Raw genomic sequence first — 22995 nt, 5'->3', positions numbered from 1 at the left:
ATAAAAGTTCCCTTCGCACATATGTGCTAGTCGTTCCCGACTCTAGAGGGTGGTGCTCATCTCTGTTTCAAAGCCGAAGAGCCAGCGCTGTCCGAAGATGTCTCCGTAACATGTGGCCGGCATGACTAAATGCCGAAGGCGCACGGAACGCTGTTACCTTCCATACAAAGGTGGTTCCTATTTTTCTAGTTGCATTTTTACGTGCTTTCAAACTGCTAAGTTGGCAGAAACTGGGACAAGTAACGGAAGCTCACTTTGTTACGCGGCACTAGGGATTCGAACTCCCGAACTGCTGCTCTTTCTGGTTGATAAGCTCAGCATCTTAGCCACTGAGCCCTTTTGCTATAAGAAATAGTCTGCTTTTAATATTAGTCTCATTATGTGAAAAGCAGCACCTGAATGTTAGTTTAGATCCGGTATCTCGCACGGAGGATTTCAGGCTTGGATAATGTCCCATCACAGCTACATGGTGAAATCAAAAAGGTTCTACAAGTCAAGCAAGTGTATTGCTTCATTCCTGGGGCCTCTTTGGTGTTCTAGAAGAGCCTGGAAGAAGTTTTGATCCACGCACCATATGCATGTGCCAGAAGCCCCTTCCGACTGATGAATGTTTCGTGACTGGGCCGAGCTGGAGGCCTCTACGGGGAGAGGTTTTGAAAGCTTTGATCTGCCTTTGCAACCAGTTTATCAACTGGGACAGCTCACCCCCCCCCCAAAAAAAAACCCACCTTCTATCCCTACCAGTGTTTCTCAACCTCAATAAGCTTCAAAAGTGTGAACTTCAACACCCAGAAGTCCAAGAAACACTGCCTTACTTGTAGTGGTATGAGGGAAGAACCTTGGGAGACGGAGGAAGAACTGCAAAAAAAAAAGGGGGGGGGTGCCCAGGATGAGATGGATCTTTAAGAAAGTTTTGAACTTTCTTAAGGCAGTGGGAGCTATAAAGCTCTTCCAAAGAGGGGAGAGGGCAACCAATGATCCTCTGGGCAATGACATTTAACCCTCTGGAGCTCTGTCCTATCTACCACTGTGCAATTAGTGAACCATTCACAGGTGCAATGAGTTAAAATACTCTCCCTGGTGCAGCGGTAGAAGGTCACCAGCAGTTTTTCATTCCATTGTTATTTTCTGAGAAGTCTCAGGTAGTTTAATATCTGCTGGGCCTTTTTGACCAGTGCTGCAATGTGAGTGTCCCAAGTCAGGCCCTTTTTTATGACAACACTAAGAAACTTAAAACTGGCCACTTGCTCCACCCGGTCTCCATTGATAACCAAGGGCTGGATGTCTGATCTATTCCTTTTATAGTCCACTATACGTTCCTTGGTCTTATTGGTGTTAAGGACCAAGTTCTTGTCTCCACACCATGAAAGCAACCATTCCACCTCAACTTGCAAGATTCTGTTAGTGTAATTTTACTGTGAAGTTAGAACTAGTATGGTATTCTGGGTGCGCTTGTCTGAACAACCGCACAAATCTACCATGTCCGTCAGTGGTGGGATTCAAATAATTTAACAACCGGTTCTCTGCCTTAATGACCAGCTAAGTAGGCGGGCTCGGTGATCATGTGATTGGGTGGGTGTGGCCAATTCATCATCACTCATGTCGATGGGCGCTTCGCCTTAGCTGTGACAATGTAAGAAGGGTTAACCAGAGAAACTGTAAGCAGGACAATAAAGATTAGGCTAGGAACAACACCAGAATGTTTCCTTCCTGCCTTCCTTACAGGATTAGCCCTGTAAGTGGGAAAAAACAAAGGGAAATTTCTTCCAACAACCGGTTCTCTGAACTGCTTAGAAAGTTAACAACCGGTTCTCCAGGGAAGGTGCGAACTGGCTGAATCCCACCACTGATGTCCGTAGATATCACACCACTGCAGTTCTCCTACAACACTTGAATTAGAAAGAATTATTTGATACTTCCTGATTTATTCCCTAGAGAAAAGATTAGCGAGAACTTAATCATACTGTATATTTGTCCCTTCCCAGGCATGCCACTCCAAGAATGTCAATTGGTTTTTTTCCCAACTCTTACTGAGAGTTCTTTTCCAAATAAATTCCCTCTTGCTCTTTCATACTTCTTTGTGAATCCACATCCTATCGACATGCTGGCAGACCGGTTGCTAAACCACAATAATTGTGACATAGGGGGAAAAAAACCACAGCTTCTGTCCTATCGGCAGTTTCTCTGTTTTCTGCAAATATATGATCGGATCTGAATTGAGTCCGTGAAAAATGAAGTTTACAGGTTATCCCCAATTTACAATCCCTCTTGGAATCAGAATTTTCATTATTAAGCCAGGAGGCTGTTAAATGAGTTGCTGGCGATTTTATGACCTTTTTAAAATCATGGTTATGAAGTCAATCATTGCAGTTGTTAAGTGAATCACATGGTGATGTCACTTTGGCTCCCCCCCCCCCCCCCCGGTTGACTTTGCTTGTTGGACGCTGTCCGGGAAAGACATAAATGGCAATGACATGACCCCAGGACACTGCACCATCATAAATGCCAGCTGCCAAGCACCCAATTTTTGATCATACAGCTGTGAAGATGTTGCAACTGCGAGGACCAATTTTTTTTCCTGTGCCACTGTAACTTCAATTGCTTAAACCGATGGTTATACGTTAAGTAGGAACACGGTGGCTCAGTGGCTAAGACACTGAGCTTGTCGATCAAAAAGGTCAGCAGTTCAGCGGTTCAAATCCCCAGCGCCGCCTAACGGAGGGAGCTCTCATTACTTGTCCCAGCTTCTGCCAATCTAGCAGTTCAAAAGCATGTAAAAATGCAAGTAGAAAAATAGGAACCACCTTTGGTGAGAACAGCATTCCGTGCGCCTTCGGCATTTAGTCATGCCGGCCACATGACCACGGAGACATCTTCGGACAGCCGCTGGCTCTTTGGCTTTGAAACGGAGGTGAGCACTGCCCCCTAGAGTCAGGAACGACTAGCACTTATGTGCAAAGGGAACCTTTACCTTTATAGTAGGCCAAGATTTAGTAACCGAGTTGTAAATTGGCTGCAGGAAAACCTTTGGGGGTTCTTTGTGACTGCAGGACTGTACGTTGCCTCCCCCACCCATCCGCCATCAAGAAGTATGAGATTTAGAAAAGTAGGAACTCACATTGAATCTTACCCTCTTATTTTTTTTAGGCAACCACGAATGTCTCTTATTGTCTCGGTAATGTAACCGTGGTGGAAGAAGTCATGCGCCACATCGCTATCGTCACCAACGTGATCATCTTGGTTTTGGGTGTTTCCGGCAATGGGCTGGTCATGTGGATCATCGTTACCCGGAAGAAGCACAAAACCTTCACCTCCATCTGCTATCTCAACCTGGCAGTGGCCGACTTCCTCTTCTCTGTGGGCCGCATCCCTGCCCTCGTGCAAGAGATCATGTACCAGCAGTGGCCCTTTGGCCTCATGCTTTGCAAGGTCCACAGCTTCATCCGCTACCTCACCACCTTCGCTAGCGTCTTCGTCCTCACGGTTATCAGCCTTTATCGCTGCCTGATGGTAGTAAGGCCCGTGTGGGCCCGAAACCACCAAAGTCCTCGTTTTCAAACCCTGATGTGCATCGGAGCATGGACCCTGGCTTTGTTCTTCAGCATCCCTTACCTGGTGGTCCGCACGATCGAAGTCAGGAACGGTGCCTCCTGTTGCATCTACCACAAGGCTCTCAGGACCTCGACCGAACTGCCCCTGAGAATGAGCAGGTTCTTCGGCGGCTTCCTCCTCCCCTTCGTCATCATCTCCACGGCGTACTCCGTTCTGCTCTGCAAGCTTCGCGAGCGGCGCTGGAAGGGCTGCTACCGCACCATCAGCGTGGTGGCCACCATTGTTGCCCTGTTCTTCATCTGCTGGCTGCCTCACCACGTCTTCGTGCTGCTGAACACCATCTGGAGCGGAAACGCCCTTTGGGGGATTGCGCTCAAGGTCTCCAACGCCTTGGCTTACTTGCACAGCTGCATCAACCCCGTGCTCTACGGTTTTGTGGGCTACATCCGGAGCAGAAGACTCCGGCGCCGAGCTTCCTTCTTGGGGCTTTTCCGCAAGGCCCTCATCGAAGAGGACACGTCGTTTGCAACAGAAGCCTCAGAGAATCTTAATCAGAAGACTTAAGGACGCAAGGAAGGTTGGGTGAAGAGTCGGACTCCATTGAACTCATAGCATCATCCTCAAAGAATATGATGATGATGATGATAATGATGATGCTATGAGTTCAATGGAGTCCAACTCTTGGTCATTCTCTGGGCTAGATTTCTCCTCATCTTCTAGTCTTGCACTACTTAAGTTTTTCTCTTCTCTCCTAGCTTTCATCGTGTCCAGCCACCCTGTCCTTTCATGGCCTTCCTTTTACCGCTAACTTTTCCAAACATAATGGCTTATAACAGAATGACAGAGTGGGAAGGGACCTTGCCGGTCATCTAGTCCAAACTCCCGACTAATCAGGAGATGCTGCACCATTTGAGACAGACGGCAGTCCAGTCTCTTCTTCAAAGCTTCCAGCGATGAAGCTCCCACAACTTCTGAAGGCAACTTCAGTTCCATGGGTGGATTGTTCTCACTGCCGGAAAATTTGAATCCCTCCTTTTTCAGTTTCCATCCATTATCCCTTGTCTGGCCTTCAGGTGCTTTGGAAAAATGCTTGACCCACCTCTTCTTTGTGGCAGCCTCTCAAATAGCAACAATAGCAGTAGACTTATATACCGCTTCATAGGCCTTTCAGGCCTCTCTAAGCGGTTTACAGAGAGTCAGCATATTGCCCCCAACAATCTGGGTCCTCATTTTACCCACCTCGGAAGGATGGAAGGCTGAGTCAACCCTGAGCCGGTGAGATTTGAACCGCTGACCTGCTGATCTAGCAGTAGCCTGCAGTGCTGCATTTAACCACTGCGCCACCTTGGCTCTTGTATATCACTTACTTATATATCACTTTACAGGGCTTTTACACTGTAAACCCTCTCTAAGTGGTTTACAGAGTCAGCCCCTTCCCCCCACAATACACAATTTGGCTCCTCAACTAACCCAACCTCGGAAGGATGGAAGGCTGAGTCAACCTTGAGCCTGGTGAGATTTGAACTGCCAAATTGCAGGCAGCCTGCAGGCAGCAGAAGTAGCCTGCAGTACTGAACTCTAACCACTGCACCACTGAGGCACTGAAACACTGCTATCATGTCTCCCTCTGGTCCTTCTTTTCTCTAGACTAGCCATACCCAATTTCTGCAATTGTTCTTCCTAGAGTTTTGTCTCCAGGCCTTTAATCATCTTCGTTGCTCTTCTTTGCACTTTCCCCAAAGTCAATTCTCCCACATGACATGGCCAAAGTAAATGAGAGACATTTTCATGATTTTGCCTTGTAGTGTCACATCTGGCATTATGTACTTCAGTTCTTCCTTGTCCTATGACTCAAAGAGAAGCCATACAGCAAATGGTCATACTTCCAAAATGCTGTTTAGACAGGAAGTCCTCAACTTACAACAGTTCATTTAGTGACCATTCAGCGTTACGACAGCCCTGGAAAAAAAGTGACTTATGACCATTTTTCACTCTTACAACCCTTGCAGCATGGTCAGGTGATCAAAATTCAGGCGCTGGACCTGAAATGGGAAAACTTGCAATTATCCCTAATAGGAAGAACAGTTACAATTAAGATGAATATATTACCGAGGTTATTGTTTTTGTTCCAACCCATTCCGATAAAATTGGAGAAAAAAAATATGTTGGAAGAACTTAATAAAATAATAGTGAAATACATTCGGCGGGGAGCGAGAATTAATTTAGAAATGTTACAAGATGCAAGAGTTAGAGGAGGCTTTGGATTACCAAATTGGGAATTATATTACCAGGCGGCAGCGTTAACATGGATGAAAGAATGGATTGTACTGGGAAATACAAGATTATTGACATTGGAAGGACATGATTTGCAATTGGGTTGGCATGCCTTCTTATGGTATGGGAAAAACAAGATACATGGTTACTTTCAAAGAATTATTTAAAAAATGCTTTATTGTTAGTATGGGAGAAAATGAGAGAGAAACACTATTTAAAGAAAATTCAGACACTTAACAACAGATTCATATTTATGACGGTCGCAATGTCCCGGGGTCATGGAATCAGCTTCTGCTACCATCTGATGAGCAAGGTCAATGGGGAATCCAAATTCACTTAACAACCAGTTTATTCCCCAGTTATTCTTACTAGGTATATGTTCTGACTTTACAGTGGTAGAGACTAACTTGATTCTGCACCTAATAACGGCAGCAAAACTGTTAGTGGCGCAATACTGGAAGAAGGAAGACTTGCCTACAATCCAAGAATGGACATTGAAAGTTACAAACTTAGCCGAGATGGCTAAAATATCGGCATATCTTAAAGATCACTCAAATGAGAGATATAAACGAGACTGGAAAAAATGGATTGACTATATACAAATAAATACGGGACCAAGAAATTCCAGTTAGCCTTTGCTTAAGATCAGAAATGATTTAATTGTTTAAAGTTAGTTCAGCAAGAAGAAGCTAAGGTCAATGTAGAGATGTCATTAATTTCTTTGTTTCTTTTTTCTCAATAGATTTTAGACTGTGTTTGTTAAAAATCCATACCGTGTACGGGTTCTGGGAAGTCGGGGGGGGGAGGAAGAGGGGGGTTGGGGGAGGGGGAGGGAGGGAGGGGTATACATTAGGCTAGACAAGAATTTAGTGGTAAACTAGAACTATTTTGACACACAAAAAATTGTACTCCGATGTCTTACTGATTGAGGAATGATGAAATGTTTGTTTTAAAAGAAAATAAAACTTTTGAACCAGGCAAATTCACTTAACAACCATGTGACTCATTTAACAAATGAAATGATTCACTTAACTGTGGCAAGGAAAGTCGTAAAGTGGGGCAAAACTCACTTCACCGATGTTTCCCTTAACAGCATAAATTTCGGACTCAGTTATCGTCGTAATTCGAGGCTATCCATACTACACAACAGCCAGTCTGAATAGCTAAGGTTTCTTTTTTTCATTCTTTAATTCACGGGTAACTTATTAGTCTTTGTTATCATGAAGTTTTCCGATGCTCTTTAGTACAGCAATCCTAGCAAATTCCTACCTTTGTAGGTAGTCCTTGCTTACCGACTGCCTTGTTTAGCAACCATTCAAATTCAGGACGGGGTTAAAAAAAATGCTGGCTGGGGAATTCTGGGAGTTGAAGTCCGCAGGTCTTCAAGTTGCCAAGTTTGAAAAACACTTGATGTAGATGGACTTGTTCTAAGGACTGGGTGTATAGCGCCATCTTATGGCTGAAAACATTTATAACAGATCATTGCACTTCTGTGATTCTGTTTAAAAACAGAATCACTGCTCTGTGCCAGGGATGGTGAATCTTTTTTTGGTGCTGAGTGCCTGAAGCGCAAGCGTGCATCCCCCAAATGCAATGCATGCAACCCCCACATATGCATCCGCGTGCATGGGCCCCGCCCGCTACCTACCCATTTTTGGCTTCCAGATTGGTGCAGAAGGTCTTCCAGGCCAAAAACGGGCTGCAGGGGGCACACATGCGCACAACCCTTAAAATTAAATGTGAGCAACCCCCTCCATGCATGTGCCCCTCCTCACACATGTACACACACCTCCCTCGCATGCACCCTGCCCCCTGCACATGTGTGGTAGAGATCTGGAGACCAGCTGGCCAGCAGGAGGCGCAAGCGCATACGCAGTAAAGCTGGACTGGGGCAACGGCTGGCGTGCCTGCAGAGCAGGCTCTGGGTACCACCTCTGTGCCATAGCTTCGCCATCACAGCTCTATGCAATCATCCCAAGCATCAGGCTACTGCACCAGGCTGGTATTTGCCATTATATTTGAGCATCTTGATGCATCGGTAAAGACCTTCCTTGCCACAGTTGTTAAGTGAACCACTGCGCTTGCTAAGTCAATAACATGGTTGTTAGGTGAATCTGTTCACTTAAGCCAGCATCTTAGTCATCATTTGATCAAAATTCAGAGGCTCGGCAACAGATCCATAGTTATGACCGTTGCTATGTCCCCGGGGGGGGGTCACGTAATCCCCTTTTTTCGACCTTCTGACAAGCAAAGTCAACATGGAATCCAGATTCACACAACAACCAGATTGCTAACTTATCAACTGCAGTGATTCACTTAACAACTGAGGCAAGAAAATGCGACAAAACTCACTTAACAAATGTCTCATTTAAGAACAGAAATGTTGAGGTCAATTGTGGTCCTAATTAGATTACGACCTGTAATCAGTTTCTCTCTAAAATGCCTAATAACTTGCATGCTGTCTCTTTGTCTAATATGATAGCAGTGTTCCAATATCTCAGGGGCTGCCCCAAAGAGGAGGGAATCAAACCTCTTCTCCAAAGCATCGGAAGGCAGGACAAGAAGCAATGGGCGGAAACTAATCAAGGAGAGAATGACTCAGAATTCTTCATCTCTGGCGGCATTAAGAAAGGGGCAGGAGAACCATTCTGATAAGCTTAGTGCATATCTATTAGATTTGGAAATAGCCCAAATGACCTTTGGGGAAGCACGTCCGTCATTGTTCTGGCCTTCTAGATCCTGTCCTTTGGGTCAAGCGAGAGGACCATTTGAGGGCTGCTTTGGTTCATGTCCAAGTAATTCTATGAAATTATGGGAACACAATTTTAAATTATGAGCGCGCAGTTCTCATCAGCTGTGATTTTTTTAAAACTGGTCCCTATGCTTCTTAGCAATAGCAATAGCAGTTAGACTTATATACCGCTTCATAGAGCTTTCAGCCCTCTCTAAGCGGTTTACAGAGTCAGCATATCGCCCACACAGTCTGGGTCCTCATTTCACTCACCTCGGAAGGATGGAAGGCTGAGTCAACCTTGAGCCGGTGAGATTTGAACCGCCGAACTGCAGCTTAGCAGTCAGCTGAAGTGGCTGCAGTACTGCACTCTAACCACTGCGCCACCTCGGCTTCCTGGGTTTGATCCTCGCCTGCATGGTCTACACATGTGCTCCATGCTATTCTCCCATGATCCCTTTCTTTTGCTTCAAACATTGTTCTTTTGTTCCCTTTTTGTTCCTTATCATCCTTGTATCCTCTTTTTGTTTACTTTGCTTCCCCAAAAATAAAACCTGTCTGGATAATAAGCCCAATCGGGCTTTTGAGCACATGCGCTTAAAATGAACCATCTCCCAAAAAATAAGCCCTCCCAGAAAGCATTGCAACACAGCAGCAGCCATGAGGTGGCCATGCTCGCCGGCTCTTACACCTCAAAAATAATGACACCCCCCCTCCGAAAATAAGGTCAAGTGCTTATTTGGGGGGGGGGTCAAAAGAAATAAGACCCTGTCTTATTCTGTGGGAAACACGGTAGGTGGATTAGATGGATTATCCATGATCCACCTAATCACAGTGGTTAGAATGCAGCATTGCAGGCTAATTCTGCCGACTGTCAGGAGTTCGATTCTGAGCGGCTCAAGGTAGACTCAGCTTTTCATCCTTCCGAGGTCGGTAAAATGGGGACCCGGATTGTTGGGGGGCAATAGGCTGACTCTTTAAACTGCTTAAACGGCTGTCAAGCACTGTGAAGCGGTATATAAATGCTATTGCTGTCCTCTGGATTCTTTTTTCTAGTTTATTGCAACAGTTGCTTCAACGGACTCATCTGTCCTACTGGGAACCAAGATGCTGAAGGCCATCATCAAGGTAGTCCTTCACTGAAAGGAAGTAGGGGAGGGGTCATCAACCTCCAAAACTCTTGTTTTGGAAGTGGAACTATTTCTCAACCCCAGAAAAATTGAATGCAAGAGCCTGAAACCTAAGGATTCTACCATGAAAAGTTCACGTGCAATTTGCACAAGTCTTCAGTTGAAGAATTAGCCCCATTTCCATTGATTTCCATGGGTCTAATTTTGAAAGCCAGCTAACTGGGTTTTTTTTTAAAAAAGAAAAGAAATTCAGTCACTGGCCAATACAAAGCAGATAAAGATTTAATGATACTGATTTGCTTTCGGAAAAAGAAACACAAGCCGGCAGATTTATAGACAAAGTTCTATTTTGGTTTCTTCCCCTTATCTCACGCTTTTAATTTCTTCGGCTGACTGTCTCCATTTTGCATTATGCTGCTTATCCCTAAAATTGTAAAATGTGTGTGTCTACAAATATATGTTTCCCTCCACTGATGGTAGATTGCTGAAAACTGGACGCAAAAACATTTTCTGCCCCCCCCCAAATCCTATTGTAAATGGTGGTCACATGACCACAGGATGCGGCAAAAACTGTACATGCGGGCATCCCCAGATGCAATCATGTAATTTGGGGTGGGGGATTGGTCATCATAACTTTGAATCAAGATTGTACGTAGCCTGGGGAAAGTCTGTTGTAACTTTGAATGGCCCTTAAGAGACCGATTGAATGTCTGGCCTAAAATCAGCCATTTTGTTTTGGTGGCCAATGATAGACTTGAATCTGGATCTCTCCACTCCTGGTCTGACCTTCATCATTCTCCTCAATCTTATTCTGAACCACAGAACAGGGAAGAAAATCCAGGGAGACAGAGACAAAGAGAGAGAAAGAGAGATGCAGACAGAGAGACACAGAGCACAGAGAGAGAGAGAGAGAGAGAGAGACAGACAGACAGACAGACAGACAGACACAGAAACAGACACAGAGAGAGACAGAGTCAGAGAGACAGAGACACAGAGAGAGGCAGAGACAGAGACAGAGATAGAGACAGAGACAGAGACAGAGACAGAGAGGGAGAGGCAGAGAGAGACAGAGAGACAAACAGAGAGAAAGACAGAGACACAGAGGGAGAGGCAGAGAGAGACAGAGACACAGACAAAGAGAGAGACAGAGACACAGAGGGAGAGGCAGAGAGAGACAGAGACAGAGAGAGAGGCAGAGAGAGACAGAGAGGGAGAGGCAGAGAGGGAGTGGCAGAGAGAGACAGAGAGACATACACAGAGAGAGACAGAGACACAGAGGGAGAGGCAGAGAGAGACAGAGACACAAAGAGAGAGACAGAGACAGAGAGGGAGAGGCAGAGAGAGAGACAGAGAGACAGACACAGAGGGAGACAGAGACAGAGAGGGAGAGACAGAGAGACAGACACAGAGAGAGACAGAGACACAGAGGGAGAGGCAGAGAGAGACAGAGACACAGACAAAGAGAGAGACAGAGACACAGAGGGAGAGGCAGAGAGAGACAGAGACAGAGAGAGAGGCAGAGACAGAGACAGAGAGGCAGAGAGAGACAGAGAGACAGACACAGAGGGAGACAGAGACAGAGAGGGAGAGGCAGAGAGAGACAGAGAGACAGACAGAGAGAAAGACAGAGACACAGAGGGAGAGGCAGAGAGAGACAGAGACACAGACAAAGAGAGAGACAGAGACACAGAGGGAGAGGCAGAGAGAGACAGAGACAGAGAGAGAGGCAGAGACAGAGACAGAGAGGCAGAGAGAGACAGAGACACAGACAAAGAGAGAGACAGAGACAGAGAGGGAGAGGCAGAGAGAGAGACAGAGAGACAGACACAGAGGGAGACAGAGACAGAGAGGGAGAGGCAGAGAGAGACAGAGAGACAGACACATAGAGAGACAGAGACACAGAGGGAGAGGCAGAGAGAGACAGAGACAGAGAGAGAGGCAGAGACAGAGACAGAGAGGCAGAGAGGGAGTGGCAGAGAGAGACAGACACAGAGGGAGACAGAGAGGGAGAGGCAGAGAGAGACAGAGAGACAGACACAGAGAGACAGAGAGAGCATAAAATATATTTCCCCACCAGTAATGGGAGTTGGGAACTTTTTGAGAGATAGGATTTCTTCCCTTACTTCAGATGATTATAAGAGAATGCAATCATTTCAAAACCCCGTGCACGAAAAAAAAAGGAGACCAAGAGAGTGATGCGTCAGTGGTGCAAGTCACAGATAAAAATCTGTTGATGGTAGGAAGAAAACCGTAGCTTCTGAAAAACGACTTCTCTGCAGACAAACAGCCCAGGATACGTTTCTATCATCAAGCAGACGTCAGAGGAGAGATGTCCAGACACTCGGACTGCCAGCGGCCTTTGGAAAGAGGCACAAAGTGCGGGAGTTTGTTAATCTGCCCAATTAGGAATCGAGCCGCATAACAAATTTCAGCCAGGATGGGCTGTTGTCGCGGCTGATCAAAGTCCATCACACCCACGGCAGAAGAAATGGCGCCAGCGCCCATCAATCGGGCCGGTGATGTTGAAGTCACCGCTTCGTGGGCTTCTGGCTTCATCAACTCTTGCAAAAAAGATTTTTCAGAGCATGCGACTTCTCTTTGTCGGCTTTATTTTCTTGGAATAACGCTGGGACGGTGTCCTTTCTCAATCAGGGAGACCATTACGCTGACGCTGGCTACCATTCCCTGCTGAGTTTAGCTGCTTTAGGGATGGGAGGCAAATGAGGCGTGCCATTCTCATCTTTTTATGGGGAGGGGGAGTTACTTCTTCCCGAGTCCCCTCACTTCCAGACGGATTGATGTGCAAGAACATTGAGACTGAAGCAAAGAGGATGAAAAGTGTCTCCTTGAATTTGGAAGGAGGGAGGCTTTTCAAATGTCTACGGGTAGCTTTTGATTTTTGCTAATGTGCAAAGGAAGGGGGGATAGGGGCCATGTCCTTCCTGGCTGGGTGCCCCCCCCCCCTTGGATCAGAGGGCATGGCATGAAGGAGACCCTTACAGGTGACTCGTGGCTTATGACCAGTGGTGGGTTTCAAATTTTTTAAGAACCTCTTCTGTAGGTGTGGCCTGCTTTGTAGGAGTGGCTTGCTGGCCATGTGACCGGGTGGGAGTGGCCAACTTGTAAAACGCTCTTGCTTAGCAACCAAAATGTTGGGTCAGAAACTCTGGCATTTGAAGCACGCAAGTCTTAAAACTGTCAAGTTACAAGACCCTTGCATCCCTAACCCTTTAGGAAAAAAAAACCCCAGGGGTATTCAAACGTGACAGCTTTAAGACTTGTGGACTTCAACTCCCAGAATTCCTCCTCTCGCTCTTCATCTTGATGATGTGCGGACAGGCGGGGGGAGGGAGCTGGAACCGGTTCTAAATGGCACTGTAGATTTGTGGAACCTCTTCTTTAGAAGAGGTTAGAACTGGCAGGAACCCACCCCTGCTTATGACTGTAATCAAGACTGGGGTTATGGCTATAAGTCATCTCATCATTAAGCCATCTCATGACCGTACTTGATTTTCATGACCTTTGGGGTAACGGTTGTTAAGTGAACACAATGGTCACAAAAGCAATGTCGTGGTCCTTAAGCAAATTCGTTGTCTGCAAAAAGTGGGATTTTGTTGCTGAAAACTGGAAGCAAAAACATTTTCTGGCCAAAAAAAGCATTGTAAATGGTGGTCACATGACCATGGGATGTGGCAAAAAGCTGTACCCATGGGCACCCCAAATGTGATTTGGTGGAGGAATGGTCATCATAACTTCAAATCTAGATCGTACGTAGCCTGGGAAAGTCTGTTGTAACTTTGAATGGTTATTCTGTTGAACGGTTGAATGACTGGCCTAAAATCAGCCATTCAGTTTTGGGGGCCAATGATGGACTTGTATCTGGATCTCTCCACTCCTGATCTGACCTTCATCATTCTTCTCAATCTCAATTTCAACCCCAGAAACTGGGCAGAAAAGGCAGAGAGAGGCAGAGAGAAAGAGAGAGAAGGAGAGAGGCAGACAGAGAGACAGAGAGAAAGAGACAGACATAGAGAGACAGACAGATAAACAGAGAGCGAAGAGCAGGTAAACACACACACACACACATACACACAGAGAGAGAGGTAGACAGACAGAGGCTAAGAGAAACAGAGAGACAGACAGGCAGAGAGACAGAGAGAGAGACACACACACAGAGAGAGAGACAGAGAAAGAGACAGACATAGAGAGACAGACAGATAAACGGAGAAGAGCAGATAAACACACACAGAGAGAGACAGATAGAGGCAACAGAGAAACAGAGAGGCAGACAGGCAGAGAGAGACAGAGAGAGAGAGACAGAGAGAAAGAGACAGACATAGAGAGACAGACAGATAAACGGAGAGAGAAGAGCAGATAAACACACAGAGAGAAGATAAACAGAGAGAGACAGATAGACAGAAGCAAAGAGAAACAGAGAGACAGACAGGCAGAGAGAGGGAGGGAGACCTATAGGAGATCAAGATAATCTTCAACGGTCTCATTTCATGTGACACTTCAGTGACTAGAAAGATTGGGGATCCTGATGTGTTGAACAGATGGAAAGAGGGCAAACTGTGCATCAAAATATCACGGCAGGCAGGGGGGAGATGCGGTGCTGACATGACTCATGATGGCAGGAAACGTAGAGGACACAATCATCATCTCTCAGGACTGGAGGCCTCTCTGAAACCAACCTCTCTTGCAACAATGGTATATACGTATATAGATTTCATTTTTACACTTGCCCCCCCCCCTCCCATGTTGCAACTCCTTGAGTGTTAGAGTCTGTTTTCTTACATTGCTTTTGGCTCTTCAAGGCAGTCCAAACAAGACACAGAAGTAGGGAATATTAGCTCTGCAGGATCCAATCTGGATAGGTGTGCCCCCCCCCGCCCCCTGGGGTGGGTTCCTGCCAGTTCTAACCTCTTCTATAGATGTTTAGTGCCGTTTAGAACCGGTTTCCAGCTCCCTCCCCCCTGTCCATCTGCACATCATCAAGATGAAGAGCGAGAGGAGGAATTCTGGGAGTTGAAGTCCACAAGTCTTAAAGCTGTCAAGTTTGAACACCCCTGGTTTTTTTTTTTTCTAAAGAGTTAGTGGTGCAAGAGTCTTGTAACTTGACAGCTTTAAGACTTGCACGCTTCAATGCCAGAGTTCCTGAGCCAACATTTTGGTTGCTAAGCAAAGCGTTGTTAAGTGAGTTTCACCACATTTTACAAATTGGCCACTCCCACCCGGTCACATGGCCAGCTAGCCACTCCCACAAAGCAGGCCACACCTACAGAAGAGGTTATCAAATTTTTTGAAACCCACCACTGTCTCCCCCCCCCCCCCCTCGGGACCATAGGTTTTGTCTTCCAAGCTTTTGGACTCGTGCCTGGAGGCCATCCTCAACTTCTCAACTACCTCTACTAGCTCAATCTTTATGGTTAGGTTACATTAACAGACTCTTGGAAAACTGAGATTAATTATCCCCTGTTTTAGTTTTACTCTGCAAAACTAGGGAGGGTCCCTTCTGAAATACATGCCACACCCTCCCTCCTTTTGTCGGCTGAGACATCATTTTCAATATGGTTGTCCCATTTGCAGTTGTCTCTCCTGTCCTTCAGATCATTCTCACATACCATCACAACTGCACTCTTACGTTCTTTGTTCACTCCTGCAGGAAGGGAAAAATCTCTTCCTTCCTTCCTTCCTTCCTTCCTTCCTTCCTTCTTCCTTCCTTCCTTCCTTTCCTTCCTTCCTTCCTTCTTTTTTCTCTTCCTTCCTTCCTTCTTTTTTCCTTTTTTCTTTCTTTTTCTTTCTTCCTTTTTCTTTTTCTTTCCTTCTTCCTTCCTTCGTCCTTTCTTCCTTCTTTATCTTTTTTTCTTCTTTCTTTTTCTTTCTATCTTTCTTTTTCTTTCTTCATTTCTTCCTTCTTTTTTCTCTTCCTTCCTTCTTTTTTTCTTTTTCTTTCTTTCTTTCTTTTTCTTTCTTCCTTTTTTTTCTTTTTCTTTCCTTCTTCCTTCCTTCGTCCTTTCTTCCTTCTTTTATCTTTTTTCTTCTTTCTTTTTCTTTCTATCTTTCTTTCTTTTTCTTTCTTCCTTTCTTCCTTCTATTTTCTCTTCCTTCCTTTTTTTCTTTTTCTTTCTTTCTTTTTCTTTCTTCCTTCTTTTTTCTTTTTCTTTCCTTCTTTCTTCCTTCTTTCTTCGTCCTTCCTTCCTTCCGTCCTTCCTTCCTTCCTTTATCTTTTTTTTCTTCTTTCTTTTTCTTTCTTCATTTCTTCTTTCTTTTTTCTCTTCCTTCCTTCTTTTATCTTTTTTCTTCTTTCTTTTTCTTTCTATCTTTCTTTCTTTTTCTTTCTTCCTTTCTTCCTTCTTTTTTCTCTTCCTTCCTTCTTTTTTCTTTTTCTTTTTTTTCTTTCCTCCTTCCTTCTTTCTTTTTCCTTCTTTCCTTTCTTTTTTCTTTCTTTCTTCCTTCTTTCTTCATCCTTCCTTCCTTCCGCCCTTCCTTCTTTTATCTTTTTCTTTCTTTTTCTTTCTATCTTTCTTTTTCTTCCTTCCTTCCTTCCTTCCTTCCTTCCTTCCTTCCTTCCTTCCTTCCTTCCTCCTTCCTTCCTTCCTTCCTTCCTTCCTTCCTTCCTTCCTTCCTTCTCTCTTTCTTTCTCTTTTTTCTTTCTTTGGACCAGCCAAGTCAATGGGGACACCAGATTCACTTAATAACTGAGTTAATAACTTAACAATGGCAGCGATTTACTTAACTACTGTAGCAAGAAAGGCGGAAAAACGGGGACCAAGTTCACTTAAAAACCATCTCTCTGAGCTCCATAAATTCTGGGCTCTGGGGTGTTAGGGGGGGAGGGGGGAGGGGGATATATAGTTTGTGTTAGATTTTAAAGTAACGCGACTGCACTTGTATACTGTTGCTCTTTAATTTCACTGTAAAAATAGGACAAGCTGAATATATTAATAGATAGTAGAAATACACCGAAGGGAGGAGTAGAGGGATAGAAGAAAGAGGGGTAGAGAGGGCGGGAGAGAGGATGGGAGGGAGGGTGAGAAGGAAGGGAGGGAGTGGACCAGGAGAGAGGAGTGGTAGAGGGGGAGGGGAAGTAGAGTAGAGGGGAATGTTGGAGGGAAGATGGAAAGTTGGAGGGGGGCGGAAGAAAGGGTGTATGGAGGGTCGAAGAGGTACATTGGGTTTCTATTTTGGGGGTATTGTTGACAAGAGGAATGGCTGTGTTTATTGTTTATTGTTATATGGCCCCGGTTATGCACAGTATATATGTGACTGTACGAAATGAAAATGGAAAATAAAAACACATTTACCAAAAAAAAAAAAAATTCTGGGCTCAATGGCAGTCCTAAGTCGAGGGCTACCCATAGAGTCTGTTTGTCCCCTGACTTTCCCCCTTCAATTCAGAGAAAATCCAGTTCTCACCAGACCGAGAAAGACTCTGATCTTCAGAGCCCGTTATGTGATAGGGCCAAGCCCCCTTCTGTGGCAGACAAGATAGATAAGAATGATAGCCAAGACTTGCAGAAACTAGATGGAAACTTTTTGCAAGTCTCTAACCATGCACTGAAAGTCAGGGGTTGCCAAGATTCTTAGAACCTGAAAGAGGGTGAGTAGCCTCAATAATGATTTTTTTAAAAAAAATATATAAAATCTGATTCATGCACCATGAATCTAAGGTGATGAGTCTGGTTGGGAACCTTGTGCTTGACGGGAAGGGCGTTGATGTTGTTACTGAGCCATGGTTGATGGCTCAGCAAGCGATGTAATCCTCATATATTGCATCCAGTTTTGGTCACCGTATTATAAAAGAAGATGTGGAGACTCTGGAAAGAGGGCAGAGAAGAGCCACAAAAGCGATTAGGGGACTGGAGGCCAAAACATACGAAGAACGGTTGCAGGAACTGGGTATGCCTAGTCTATTGAAGAGAAGGACCAGGGGAGACATGATAGCAGTCTTCCAATATCTCAAGGGCTGCCACAAAAGAAGAGGGAGTCAAGCTATTCTCCAAAGCACCTGAAGGCAGGACAAGAAGCAATGGGTGGAAACTAATCAAAGAGAGAAGCAACCTAGAATTAAGGGAGTCATTTCCTGACAGTGAGAACAATTAACCAGTGGAACAACTTGCCTCCAGAAGTTGTGAATGCCCCAACACTGCAGGCTTTTAAGAAGAAACTGGATAGCCATTTGTCTATAATGATATAGGGGAGTGATAGCTAACCTTCTCCGGACTGAGTTCCCAAAGTGTGTGCACAAATGCACACAAGAATGCCTTAACCCCCCAAATGCAAATGCATGTGTGGTCCCCCCCCGCATGTGCCCCACCGCACGGATGTGTGTGCGCGCCCCCCCCCCCCACACACACACAGGCACATGCATCCCCAGCATATGCGTGGCAGAGGCCGGAAGACCAGCTGGTCAGTGGGAGGCACGCACGCCTGCATGGTGGAACTCAGCTGGGGCAACGACTCATATGCTCAGAGAAAGGCTTCTGCGTGCCACCTCTGGCACAGGAGCCATAGGTTCACCATCATGGGTATAGAGTCTCCTGCTTGAGCAGGGGGTTGGATTAGAAGACCTCCAAGGTCCCTTCCAGCTTATTATTCCATTACTCATGAAGCCATGACTTCCTACTGTGCTTCGTACGGTGAACCAACTGAGCCCCCCCCCCAAATGAATCTGTTCAAATTTGGAACTATGCTACTATCCCGAACACCAAGAACACTTGTGTGTGTGGGGGTTGGTCTACTGTTTGAACTCACCAGAAGAAAGTTCTTGGGTTTGAATACCTCGGGTCTAAATGCTTTAAAGACATAGTCACTGAGTCCTACACTAAATTAATTAGTCTGTGCAGGAATAAATATCATCTCAGAAATATCCAAGAAATTAAATATGCCCTAATCTGAGCACCGAGGGTTTCAAGAGCCCCGTTTCTTGGTTATATTAATATCTATGGCAATAGTTTTACTTGCCAACCATATATATCGATTCTGCATTGTTTTCATTACAGTAGTGGCCAAAATTGGTGGAAACCTTTTTTTTTTGGGGGGGGGGGGGAGAAGTGTATTTTTGAGGTTTGATGACTAATAACAGCACTTTTTTTTGAGTAGTGCCATAAAATTATATATCAATGGAAAGATAGTTTAATCAAGAATGTAATGCAACAAAGTTTGTTCAATTATCTGTATTGTATTGAAGCAATCCAGCAATAAAGGCCAGTTAGTAGAAGCAATCTTTCAATCTTGGTTTCACATTATAACAGCTGCAGAATAAAAGACTTGGTTCACTCCGTGGTAATTCATGCTAAAGGTCACCCAACTAAGTATTAACTGACGTGGTGATAATTTTTGTGTATCTTGTTTTTTCTATGGTGACAATTTTTGTATATCTCGTTTTTTCTATGTGTTTCACTTTTCTTCCCTATAACTGCTATTCTAATAGGAAATCCTTCATAAAAGTATTGCCTTACATTCTTGATTAAATTATCTTTCCATTGATATATAATTTTATGGTACAACTCCCCCCAAAAAGTGGTGTTATTAGCCGTCAAACCTCAAAAATACACTTTTCCCCTAAAAGGTTTCCATATTTTTGGCTACTACTGTACATTATTGTTTTATGTTTTATGAATACTGCCTATGAGTCACTCATTAAGAGGGGCGACTATAGAAATTCAATAAATAAATTCATAGATCCCACATAGTTTCATTTTGAAATATGAAATTGGGTTTTAGGCCATGGAACTCTGAAAGATTTTTCCTCAGAAATTCCGGCGCCGTTTTCTTCTTTCCCTCTGCTCACTTCTCACACAAAACAAATGTCTTTTTTTTTAATCTTTCAGCGTCAGAAGAAGAAAGGGGCTGAACCTCAGAAGGATGGAATCCTTCACTTCTGTTCTGTATGATTATGTTGAGAATGACACCTATGATTTCAGCTTGAATGATTCTGAGATTTTGTATGGTGATATTGAAGCCTCAAGCACAATGCACGTGGTCTCCATGGTGATTTACAGCACCACTTTACTCTTCGGGACCGTCGGCAACGGCCTTGTCATCTTCCTCACTGGCTTCCAAATGAAGAAGACGGTAACCACCATGTGGTACCTCAACTTGGCTCTAGCTGATTTCATATATGACCTTTCTCTGTCCTCAGAGTTGCTCTATTTTGCCCTCCATGAATGGACTCTTGGGTGGCTATTCTGCAAACTGGACACCGTGGTGTCTTTCCTAAACATGTTTGCCAGTGTCTTCTTCTTGACAGCCATCAGTGTTGACCGTTGTGTTTCCGTAGTGTGCCCATTTGGTCGTTGAACCATCGCACGCTTCGGCTGGCTTCCTTAATAGTTGGCCTTATCTGGATGATGGCCTTGGCACTCAGCACCCCCTATCTCTACTTCCGGGACATGGAATATGATACGGACGACTCTGTCAAGTGCTCCTATAGCTTTGGCTTGGAAGAAGCCAGCAGCCACCAGTCCCATCTTTCCATGGTGGTGACTGAATTTGTAATTGGGTTCTTCATCCCCTTCAACATCATCTTGGCTTGTTACTGCATCATTGTCTTTAAGCTCAGAAGGAAGCTCTTTGGTCAGTCTGGTAGATCCTCAAGATCATGGTGGCGGTAGTGGTAGCATTCTTCTGCTGTTGGTTCCCTCACCACTTCTTCTCCATTCTAGAGAACTGGTTGATGAGAGCTTCAAAATGAGCATGGTCATTGATATTGGGCTGCCGTTGGCTAATGGTTTGGTGTGTCTCAACAGCTGCCTCAATCCATTCCTGTATGCTTTCGTGGGTTCGGATTTTAGAAAAAATAGCTGGCGTTCCTTCCTCTCAGCTTTCAAAGTGCTTTTAGTGAAAACTGGGCCACGTCCTCTTTTTCAAGCAATAGGAATTCTGGTTCTACTTCAGGAATAGTGGAATACAGCATGGTGTGAGTTATTTTTGGGAGTATAAGATGCACCTTTCCCCCCACCCCAAAAAAAAGATGGTGAAAATTTGGTGCATCTTATACAATGAATACAGCATTTGTGGCCCACCGAAACCCCTTCCCCCATTTTTGCAAAAAAACAAGACGTGCAGAGGGTTTGGGAGGCCTGCAGAGTGCAAAAACTTTTTAAAAAATTTACCTCTTCAAAATCATGGTGTGTTTTATACTCCAGTGCATCTTACAGTCCGAAAAATACAGTACTCTTCTTATACCGAGAACATGGCCATAGCTGTAATCACACAGTGTACTTCCTGAAGTCACCCGTTATCTTGATTCGCATAGCACAGCAAACTGTAAACTAACCAAATGGCGCTCGGCCACAAAGAACTCATCAAGCTTAATCTTCATTGCCACCTTTAGCATGGCTATTAGCTTGGTGAAGTGTGAGCAGCTCTGATGGCTTCCCAAAGATGCTTTTTCCAAAGGCAACTGGGCTTTGTCTTTCTTTGAAGCTGTTTCGCTTCTCATTCAAGAAGTTCTGAAGAACTGAGGAAGCTTTTTGGATGAGAAGCGAACCGTCTTCAAGGAACAACAAAGTCCAGTTGCCTTTTGAAAAAGCACCTTTGGGGCAGCCATGACTTGGATGAGTGAGAATCTCCATAGATTCTTATGGCTTCCTTCAAACAATCCAGTTAGCTGAACCAAGTAATGACCAAGGAGACACAATTGCAGAACAATACTGAACTTGGCCAGGATTAAATTTGGTTAGGATCTGGCTCCTAACCAAATTATGAGGTGGCTGGTTGTGCTGACTGAATTCAACCGCTTGGTAATACCAGAACCTGGGTTAATTCAGGAACCAGATTAAGCAGATTATGTGAGCACACTTTGACACATGTACAAAGTGTCATCTGGGACCCATCTGTGTTCTGAGTAACATGCCCCTCCTCCCCCAGCAAACCCACATTTTGCAAATGAATTCTTGGATGAGTTCAATGGATATTTCTGAAACGAGGTCTTTTCAGTGGTGGCATTCACTTTTCAACAGAACTCTCTGTGTCCATTTCAACAAATTTGTTATTTCTCAAACTTCCTAATGTTTACTCTTCCCCACTGTTTATTACAGCCTTCTACAGCCTTTGGCCTCCAGATATATTGGCTTATTATTCCCAGGGTTATACCCTAAACCCGGGATGCCGAACCTGTCACGCGAGGCGTTGCCCTGTCAGCTGGCTAGTGCGCATGTGCGAGCTGGCAAACTGAGTTCAGCCTTTTTAAAAGCCATTTTTTGTCCTCCCCGGGCTCCAGAAGCTTTATAGGAGCCTGGGGAGGGCGGAAAACAGCTCCCCACCGGAGACCCTCCGGAGGCTTCAGGAGCTTCATCAGAGCCGAGGTGGCGCAGCACTGCAGGCTACTTCACCTGACTGCAGTTCAGCAGTTCGGCTGTTCAAATCCCACTAGGCTCAAGGTTGACTCAGCCTTCCATCCTTCCGAGGTGGGTAAAATGAGGACCCGGATTGTTGTTGGGGACAATATGCTGACTTTTTAAACCGCTTAGAGAGGGCTGAAAGCCCTATGAAGTGGTATATAAGTCTAACTATTGCTATTGCTAGCTTCCTTGAAGGCTCTGGAGGGCCAGAAATGACCATACGAGCAACCCGGAAGTCATCATCCTTCCAAAGTCAATAAATAAGAATCCAGATTGTTGGGGGCAATATGCTGACTCTGTTTTCGCCCTCCCCAGGTTCCTATAAAGTCTCTGGAGCTGGGGAGGGTGAAAAAAGCATTCAAAAATGGGGGGGCATGCCTGTCATGCATGCATGCATGCTGGGGGGGTTGCGCACAACCCCCCTGCACTCCCCCCACTTATGGCACATGAGTCAAAAAAGGTTCATTACTGCCCTAAACCAACAATAATTAGCAGCTTTCAAAGCATTAATTCTGGGAGCCGAATTTAGTTTGCTATTACACCTAGTTTGCTATATCCACATTGCTATTTTTGTAACACGTGTTGTAAATATGTATTATGTGCATTCTGATTTCTGTTGATAATCTTATGCCCATCTAGGAAAAGAATGGTAAAAATAGGCTCATGATTACTTTTTCTAATTGCTTTTCTGCCTGTTTATTTACGGCTGGTCTGACTTCTAGTCTATTACGAAATTTAAGACTATTTAAAGATCGGTTATTTTTTTTTCCTCCTGATAAATATATGCAACATAATTCTGTGTGTTTGCTTGCTTTATTCGAAGTAATTTGCCATTAGCTAAATTTATGTTACGTGAAGCCATGGGTTTCATGGACTTTCAAGAGACAGGGTGCTTTGATGGTGAAATGATCTTGTTTACATATTTCAAAGGATTTTCCCATCTTGCATTTAATAGTAG

The 22995-nt window shown here is 44.7% G+C and overlaps 1 protein-coding gene across 1 annotated transcript; it reads left to right on the top strand.

Annotated features, from left to right (window-relative positions):
* The first annotated feature begins 19557 nt into the window (after positions 1–19557).
* On the top strand, positions 19558–20595 carry LOC116515575 (C3a anaphylatoxin chemotactic receptor-like). The gene is given in 4 exon segments (XM_032227695.1): positions 19558–19978; positions 19981–20280; positions 20283–20378; positions 20381–20595. Coding segments are annotated over 4 exon segments (1032 nt in total).
* Positions 20596–22995: the final 2400 nt, after the last annotated feature.

The sequence above is a fragment of the Thamnophis elegans genome, chromosome 12 (assembly GCF_009769535.1).
Source record: "Thamnophis elegans isolate rThaEle1 chromosome 12, rThaEle1.pri, whole genome shotgun sequence".
NCBI classification, from domain to species: domain Eukaryota; kingdom Metazoa; phylum Chordata; class Lepidosauria; order Squamata; family Colubridae; genus Thamnophis; species Thamnophis elegans.
The sequence above is the reverse complement of the archived record's forward strand: the minus strand, read 5'-3'. Positions and strand labels throughout refer to the sequence as shown.